Source organism: Embiotoca jacksoni, unplaced genomic scaffold (assembly GCF_022577435.1).
Source record: "Embiotoca jacksoni isolate LCO1_2020_lvr unplaced genomic scaffold, fEmbJac1.0.p SCAF_11, whole genome shotgun sequence".
NCBI classification, from domain to species: domain Eukaryota; kingdom Metazoa; phylum Chordata; class Actinopteri; family Embiotocidae; genus Embiotoca; species Embiotoca jacksoni.
In genome coordinates, this window is record NW_027185241.1 from 11,764,474 (window position 1) to 11,774,084 (window position 9,611).

Below are 9,611 nucleotides of genomic sequence, written 5' to 3' on the forward strand. Positions count from 1 at the left end.
TCAGACTTTTCACTCATTTGGTCTGAGTGATTAGTAAAATCAAACTATAATTTCTTATACTTTTAAAAGGTCAAATGAGGTTCAATTAGTTTTCCCTTCATGCCTTTAAGTATTCAAATCTAGAATAAAGAAGCCCTTGTTGACTTTTTCAACTTGTGGATGTTGCTAGCCATCGTCCTTACTGTTTATTTTTGTCTTCCTCCTCCCTCATCCAGTACATTTGTTAAATGAACATCAGATAAAATGTTTAACAGTTTCACCTGCTTCTCCACTTGCTTTAAACTGTTAAGGGTCGTGTTTATATATGAATGGATTGATCAATCAACAGATAAAGCTATGGCTACAGAGTAATTGGTAGATCAGAGCATGCATGAGTTTTAAATCTTTGTTTCACGACCAAAGGCGGATGCACATCTCTTGAGGAAAGCAGAGGCCAAATGCGCTACACGTCTTGGCTGTTTTCCACGAGGGAAGTTTTCTCATTTCCTTGCTTGTACTGGGATATTACGACTAGTCACGCCTCACCGATTGGCTCTTTGTCCTCCTCTGGGGCAGATTGTCATTTTTATCTACCAATTGATAACCATGCTTCCTGCCCTGAACCCACCCTCCCAGGAGACCCTTGTAAAGTGGATGAAAACAGGAAGACAATTCCATCCCTCAGCGCCTCCATCTCGCACATCTTTAGCTAGTTGCCTATTGGATGGTTGGAGAGAAGAAGAGAAACTGCTGCATCCCATTTCCACACACCAAAGGCTGAACATTACTGGCTATTAGCTATTGTTATTATTATTACTAGCTGAGCTGTGTATTTAATTTGCTTCTGCAACACTCCGATATCCACTAAGTAATACTTTCACACTTCATACAGTGTGCTGTGATAAAAGATCAGAGACAAATATCCTTCTCGATTCGGATGATTTGGATTTTCACACCTATCCTTCACTGTTTCCAACTTTGATTAATTATAGTTTTTTTTTTTTCTGAAGTTTTACAACAACAAAACAACAGTGATAGACAAAAATAGTCATATTAGACAATTATACAGACAGTATAATTAATTAGTTACAATGATGAATGTGCTGATATGATGAGTCAGGAGTGGAGATTACATTAAATTGTGACTAAACCTATCTCTTAACATCAGTGGAATTTACTTACACTAGAATGTCCTATTGCTACCCTATTTACCATTTTGCGTATGGATGTGTGTTGTTATTAAATTTTAGGTGCAACACATGCCATGGCTGGATTTTTCTTTTTCTTTTTCTTTTTTTATCGTACGAGTGAAAGGTTTTATATATAAAAATACTTGTAATTGTATGTACTGTACATTTGAGTGTGTGTTATGGAGGTAGGCTAAAGAGAGAGGAAGTGATCCAAACATCCAAACAGTGAAATTGTCTTTCTGTTATGTCTATCTTCTGTTTATGTTTGCCCATCTTTCTGTTTATTCTGTTGAGCAGAACAATTCAGCTTTAACAATTAAGATTACGACAACAGATTACTTTTCATTTTGACATATACATGCCTATAGCTTCACATCCATCCACACATACTTGTGCGTGACGGTGTGTCCTTTGTGCAACAAGTGAACAACAGTGAAATTCAGAGCTCACCTTTTAGTGTGAAAAAGAATACGTTGTGAGGTGATGATCGTTTGTTGTTTTCAGGACACTCAGTTCGTCTGTTGGGTCAGAAGAAAGATGGCGGCCGGAGGCTCGGAGGAGCGAGACTGGACCTGCCCAAGATCAGGAAGAACCCTCTCATCGAAATCATCTCCATTAACACCGGGTAGGACACGGACGCACAAACAGACAACACGTTTTTACTGAATTCAATTTCACTAACCCGTTGTTCCTTTTACTGTGTGTGTGTGTGTGTGTGTGTGTGTGTGTGTGTGTGTGTGTGTGTGTGTGTGTGTGTGTGTGTGTGTGTGTGTGTGTGTGTGTGTGTGTGTGTGTGTGTGTGTGTGTGTGCGTGCGCGCGCGTGTGTGTGTGTCCTTGGTCTCTCTTTGCACAACCACTTAAACAGAGCCCCTCTGTGCGTCTAATTTCATCAGTTCACATGGTTTGCTTTGGATGTGTGTGCATAGGATGCTCGGATGTGCATGTGCATATAGTGATATTTGTCAAATGTACAGTAAATGTAATAGAAACACAACAGGTGTCTCGCCTTTTTTTCTCTGCCTCCACTTGACTCCTATTTTAAAACAGGGGGAAAAAAAAAACACTGAGACCTTTTTCCACCAAAGCTGTGAATGTTCTTTTATCCTCTTACAATTCTTTGTGTTGTTTTGCCTGATATATTCCTGGCAGTGAGTTGTTGAATGTCTATTGTGTGCGTTGTGGTTATGTTTTAGCATACAAATTAACAGCAATGCCACTAAAACCAGATTTTATAGTGGAGGTGGAGGTATGAATGAAGATTATGTCCACAAATACTGTGGTCAGATAGGTCGACTGGACCACTTTTAATGTGTTCAGATGCACAAACGCAGACACTCACATGTGCTGCCACGTTTATATGGGCTGATTTCATGTTGTTTACAGATATGTGTGTCTGCTCTAACCCATGTGCTGTATCCTCAGTGGGCTAGTTAAAGAGGATTACGACAGGCTAATTCCACTGTGCAGGACCTCCACTGCTGATAATCCATCAATCATCAGCCTGCATCTATTCTAGGTCTATACATTAATGACTTGACTCACAAAGCAAGGAAGTAAACAGCTTGCAGACGAAGCCTCAGTCTTTTGTCCAGCTTTCCTGGTTGAAATAAATACTCATTTGTTCTCATACATATATGTTTAGGTCCTTTGGATTGTGCAGTAAATCAAGAAGTTGCAGACTTTATATGATCAACAATATGTCATCTCTTTGTTTAAGCCTGTTTTGTTTGCATTTGTTATTGCTGTCCAAAAGTAGGTTTCAACACTGTGAGGGAATTTCCATTAGTGCTCATTGCGACAACATTTTTGTCCATGTAACATGGAAATAAAACAAGCAAGGAGGCTATGACCTGCTCTTTGGTCATGACCTATTATGTATGACTACTTTATTACCAGGGTGGATGTTTTTTATGATTGTTTTGGGTGTGATAGTGATGCAGTAGATACATTGTGATGCTGTGTGGTGACTCCATCGTCATATTTTGCGTTGTAGTAATAAATGTCAACCATTTACATTTTTACACTTATTATTGGGGGACCTTTGTCTGCAAAGATGGAGCTCCCATGTTACATGTTGTGTCTATCACATGATGAATTTAAGCTCATGATTATTTTTTTAAACCAGTGTTTCTTAAGCTTTATGAAGAGAACCCTTTTGTGAGGATGTTGTTATTTTGCGACGTGTTTACAGGCGTTTGATCAATTTGTACTCTTCTTGTTGTATTAATTCCTGGCAATTTTCACCTCGTCGGCACCATGCTCTGTGTGTTTGTTTGTTATTACCTTGTTTTAATTCACTCCTAGTTTAAGAACTGTTTTAAAGATTTACTGTGTAGGATTTAGGAGAGGGTCTATTGGTAGAATCGAAATATAATATCCCGAATTAAGTTTTCATTAGTGTAGAATCACCAGAAAGAAAGAAACCTTGTTTTTTTTTTTCTTTACCTTAGAAATGAACCCTTAACGTGTCCGTAGGGAAAAGGTCCTCTTCTACGTAGCATGTTTCAGACCGGCATGTTAAACTAGAGAGGCCCTTTCGCATTGTCCGCGAGTGATGGTCGCAGTTTGCACCCTCACCACTAGATACCACGAAGAACTACGCACTGCTCCTCGAGTTAAAACAAAATAAACAACAACAACAGCAACAAAAACAAATCTGTTCAAAAGCCCATTGAGTGCATTCCTGAAGTGTTGACTGAGTCTTAAAGTATTGTAATCTGCAGAGCTCAGTGGTTTTCATTCCAGACTAAAGCTTCTTAGACTATGTTTGATCTAATGCGACTAGCAAAACTGTAAATCCAACCGCATCAGCCATGTTTTCAGAAACATCAGCACTTCTGGTCAGCAAAAAAACTTAACATGTTTTATCTTGGAATGATGAGATGTGCGTTGCCAAAGGAAAATGCAGCCCTTTGCAACAACTGTCCGCAATGTTCAGGCTAGCTGGAACCTTTCTTCACTGCTTCCCTGTAAACTTTCACCACTGTCACATCATTGGTTTTTGGTTTTTTTAGGCTTCTTTTCTCTGAATAGCTACTATAGATACCTTTCATGGCCTCTGTGTATCTTTTAGATAATTGTTGGTCAATGGGTCTCAGTCTCCTTCGGTTCTATCGCTTTAATTTGGTCCCCGTTGAATCTAACCTGTGCGTATCTGTACTTCTTGCTTGTGTACCGATCTGTTCTATCTCTTCTGTGCACTTTCATGGGCCTTCAAGCATGGAAGTAAGCATTTTTTTCACGCCCTCCCTGTTGTTGGTAGTTTTGTGCCGTGGTATGTGTGTGCAGATGTCAGTCCTTTGCAGCACTCCCTCCAGCAGGGGGTCTGTATCTGATCCAGATGATCTCGCTGTTGCTTTTCAAAGGGGTCAAGCTGGCTACAAATAAATCCCCCTGTTTTTACTCTCTTCTAGTAGAGTAGTGGATTACGCAAATATGTGATTGTGTGAATCAACTGTTGACCAAATAACATGTCTGTTACTGGAAATTCGAGCTTAGTGTGGGTTTTTGTTTGAGCTGGTCATTTATTGGTCTCACTAACTGGACGTGGTCCTCTTAATGTTAATGTGTGTGTGTGTGTTTTAAGTAAAAGAGACAGAATGTGTCCTTTATGTGTTCTCTTTTTAGAAGAGGGCGTAGTGACCTCATTGGTGACATTTGTCAGCTGATGAAACAGAGTGACCCTTGTGTCACACACAGGCACTCGCATGCACAACATCAGTTTTTTTTTTTCTTCCAAACTGCTTCTGCGTCAAAGAAAACATTTAAAACGACTAATTTGTTGTGTGTGTCCGTTTTAATGTTGAAAGTTGTCCTTTGGCATAAACACGTGGGATACATTCATTTAAGTTGTCTCTCGTCTGTAGTCTTGCCAAATGTCAGCTCGATGTCGGGCTTCAGGATGGAGTGCTTCCACAGGATGTCTGCAAATCCTTGAAAAGTATTCAGTCTCAAATCATAATTTTTAGGGCACAAAAAGGTTACCATATTTTTATTGCAGTTAATAGATACTTCTGCTTTTTCCTACCATATTATGAGATCATTCTTCTTTGATGTAGTAAATCCACACCAAACAGTTGCACATGATCAAGTTTAATCCATTAGGACCAGATGCAGCATTTGACGTGGCGTTACGTTAGTGTGGTTCTTCCTTTAGATGTGACTTGGCCATGCTTTAGATGATACCAGCAGACTTTACGCCGTCAAAAGTTGCAGAGTGCAGTGAGGCTGTATACGTGTCAGAGCTAGGTCTTTTTGTTCGATTTTTTTTTTTTTAAGTTTATGAACATTAGAGCAAATGTAATAATTCCCAATTAAAGCCGTCCGTTTAAGAACTCAAATGGTTTTGTTTTCATGTTTCTATCTTCTATAGAGGCTGAGAATAAAAGGTCATTGTGAACGTTTATAAATCTGTCAGGGTTTTCAGAGAGCCTTCAGGCTTTAGAAAGATGTTTTCAAAAGGTGCCTTTGATTTTTAGAAAGTTTGTTCACCTTGGTTAATTCATAAAAAAATCTTTAAATTTGGCTCTCTCCGTAGCGTGCAGATTTTCTCTCTCGGACGTTAGTCCAGCCCAGTAGCTCAGCAGTCAGTAAAGAATTTGATTTATGCTTGTTTGAAGATGCTCATAGAAAACTTCTTACAGAATTTGATCATAAAAAAACAACAACAACAACAAAACAACAGTTGCTAACCATGGCATCAAAATAATTCACGTTTTTGAGTTTTTTTTTCTCCTTTGAACACAATAGAAAGTGCAAACGCATGGGAATCAGTCAGCGCTCATGCCCTGTGTTATGCACGTTGGGGCACATGTGTGGAAGGTACTGGGAGTTTGGGAGATTCCACTGAACAGTACTCAATTTGCTTCCAGTAAAATGATCTGCATCGCTCTTATAGGTCTACCAGGTACCCCAAAGTGCTGTTCTTTTTTTGTTTTTACAACAAGAAAAAGCTCTCAAACCTTCACACTTTTTGACTAAACAGTCATCCCCTCAATATTCTTCTATGTACATCTTTTCTCAAATAAAAGCCATTTCTCCTCAAATTATTTTGCTTTAATTTTAGTCTCGGTCTGACAGATGAACCTGCTGTACCATCCCCTTCATTTTATTAGTGCAAATCCTCACAACAGCCTGCTGTGGTGTCTCACTTGGGACTACGTTTGAAAATGTAATTTTGCGTTGAAATTGATTCACAATATTAATTTCATTAAGTTGCATATTAATTTCATTTGCAGCTATTAAAACCAAATTAGATTGGCTTTTTTTCACCAAGTTAATTTGATCCCCATTAGAAAATATATTGAACATGGTCCAGTCAGGCCTTAAATAGCCTCAGGCTTTATATTAAAAGAACATTGTCAGGTTTCTCTTGCCATTAGCACAGTTGTTTTGAGTTATCTGTTCCTGATACATAAATGAACAAAAGACCTTGAATGTTACTTTGAAGGTCTCCTCCAAAAGCAGCATGTTACCACATGCTTTAACATGAAAAGTTGAAAAAAAACTTTGACCAGCCTTTTATTTTCACAACCATGAATACACATCCAGACAGCATTGTCATGTCAAAGTTTGGATTTGCATCAACACAACAGACCATTTTTTTCTCTGTCTGTGAGGATGGTGAAACTATGGAGGGGCTTGATGTGGGAAAGGAAAGAATATCATAAATATACACTCAGCTAGCATGTTGGCGTTTTCAACAATGGATTAAATGAAGATGTGGTTGCTTTAAACGCTACCCCAGTCATGCTTCCCATGTTGACACCAGCACCTCATGTTAGTCTTGTGCTCTTTAATTGGCTTATTTTCTAGTCTGTAACATTTAGTTTGGGATTGTTTCTTATGGTATTCCCTCCATTGTCTCTTTATCCAAACAGATAAGCCTGAGGGCAGAGTTCATTTTTCATACTGGCTCGGACTGAAACAAAGATTTCACTATGTCTTCCTGAAGTTGTTTTGAGTCCCACTTTTAGCACGCTTGATACCATTAGGAAAGCTGCTGCATGCATGTGTGTGTTTTGCCCTTAGCTGCACCAACGGTCCTTTCTCACTCTGTGTACATCTATCTAAGTGTGTGTGTGTGTGTGTGTGTGTGTGTGTGTGTGTGTGTGTGTGTGTGTGTGTGTGTGTGTGTGTGTTGTTTGTGGCTGTAAAAGCCCTTTTGTGAGCAAGTTCAGTCGTGATGCTTCAGCGTCATAAACAAGGAATTTACAGCCACTCAGTCAGAATGGATCATTAAACTTGTGTGTGTGTGTGTATTTGTTGCTGTGTCTGTTTGTGTGAACCTTTGCCATTAGACTCCAAGCTTTAAAAAAAAAAAAAAAAAAAAAAAAAAGAAGCCCTTTGTTCCACCGTTACAGCTCATTACATTTCATTAGCTGTCTCTTCCCTGTTCTCTATTTAGTTGCATTTTTGGCAGTCATAATCTCTGTCATAGTTACTGAAATGTGCTAAAGTCAGGTGTTAATGATGCATCACTCTAACCCTAAACCAATAACCAAGTTCATCATCCGTGTCCTCCAGGCAGGCAGGTAGACAGGATGATGCAGAGGAATAGGCAGTGAATGTGGGCTTCTTGGGGTTTGAGAGCTTTCTCAAACACGAGTAAAGAGTAGCTGAGAGGCTGACTGCAGCCTTGACATTTGATTGCCGCGCTGGCAACTCATACTTTGCAACAAATGGTTTCAAGTTGAGTTAATGCTGATACGGAGGGCTGTGCCTTGACCAAAAAGGTCTCCGCAGTCATGCATAGTGCAAATATTTTCGATTTTTAGTTTCCAAGCAGCACATTTTGAGTAGAATTTTTCTTCTTCTTGGCCTTTACGCGATGCTGCTTTTGGGTTGACGTTCTGTTCAGTTACCTCCTGCACATCAATGTCCTTCAAATGCTTGCAAGGTTGAGCTCACAATAGTTTGACAAATAGAGATGTTGACATATCTTGAATAGAAGCAAACATGGAAGGGTTTAATACGTGATCAATTTCAATAGTCTTGTTATTTTTGTTACAAGAGTTATTTTTTTTAAATTCTTTTAGCTCCTGGCCTCACCTATCCAGGGAGTATAATAGAAATCCTTGGAGCCCGTGCAGTATTGTATCCTCTTTTCTTTGTTCTGCTCCTTCTATTCAATTCTCCCTGTTTTCTTTTTTCACCCTCTGACACTAATAGTAACATATTTATCTACTTAACAGAAAGCTAATTTAATCTGGCCATTAAGCCATGCTGAATATTGTATGATTTCATTGTTAGGGATTTAAATTGATACCTTTTTAAAGATGTTTTGGATGCTTAACTCAAGCCACATAGTCTTAAAACCTGATCCTTTTTTCAGTGTAGTTTCCTGCTCTTCTCATTTCTACTCAGTTCCATCTCCGTTTCGTGTCCTATGTATTTCTGTGGCTGTATACTCTCATGAATGGTTTGAAAAGGGTAGTGGCTTCATTCTTACCAAAATCTTAATTTACAGTAGAAAAGCACACGCACACACAGACACTTCATGAAACAAAGCTGAACGAGACATAATGAAAAGTGTCCGTGTGCTTGTATGTAGCGTGCATTGTGAATGTATTTGTGTTAGCTGCTCGTTTCCTGTGATTTGCAACTGGCTGCTACAACTTCTTTATCCACTCTTTAGGCTGAAACAGTGGGAAAATAGGTCCTATCAACCTTGCTGCTGACCTTTTAAATAGATTTGTGTTTACCATTGTGACGAGCGGATAACGTTCAAGGCTCTACTCCAACTGAGAGAAAAGTAAATTTGGGGGCACTCATGTTGAAATGCACTGAAAAATAATTAGCCTGAGAACAAGCAGGGCCATTGTTAGATGACGAAGCTACAAACACATGAAGAATGTCCTGCATTTCAAAAGTAATGAGATTGAAATGTTGGATTTTTTTCACTCCCGTTTGCACCTGATGTGTCCCAACATGGCAATATCTGAATGAATGCCCTCTTAAGATGCAAAATTAAATGCAGACAGAAATGCACATATTTGATTTACTTTAGCTTAAATTCAACCAGCCTCCACAATAGTTGAGGGAGCTTGCAATTTTATGAAATTTCAGCGTTTTTGTCGATTTAGATATACAAAATAAACGCTCTTCCAAAGGTATGCTCGAACAAAGTAAGCCTTTCCAAGCAAACTTTGCTTTGTCAACAAAAATAACTTAATTACAGTCATTTATAGCTTGTCAAGTAGCCAGAGGAAAATTGTAGAACATGAAGCACGTCACCTCTTTCAACAGCCAATCAGCTCTTAGGAAAGTCAGCTGGTCACAGTTGCAAACTGTCAACTGATTGACATGGCAGAGTTTTGAATGAAAGACAGAAAGGATCATCTTATCAATTTATTTGAGGAACAGCTGTGTCTGTACAACAAAAGGCCCTCATTTTTCCCTTCCTCGCTGTTTCATCACTGTATAAAATGCATTTCTCGCAA

The 9,611-nt window shown here is 39.0% G+C and overlaps 1 protein-coding gene across 2 annotated transcripts in view; it reads left to right on the top strand.

The window, feature by feature from the left end:
- The window catches only part of cdkal1 (CDK5 regulatory subunit associated protein 1-like 1), a 223,034-nt gene that overhangs the window by 77,536 nt on the left and 135,887 nt on the right, over positions 1-9,611 (top strand). For both annotated transcript variants that reach the window (XM_069143201.1, XM_069143202.1), the window contains exon 7: positions 1,674-1,794. In XM_069143201.1, the coding sequence (XP_068999302.1) occupies positions 1,674-1,794 (121 nt within the window). The remainder of the gene's footprint in view (positions 1-1,673; positions 1,795-9,611) is intronic.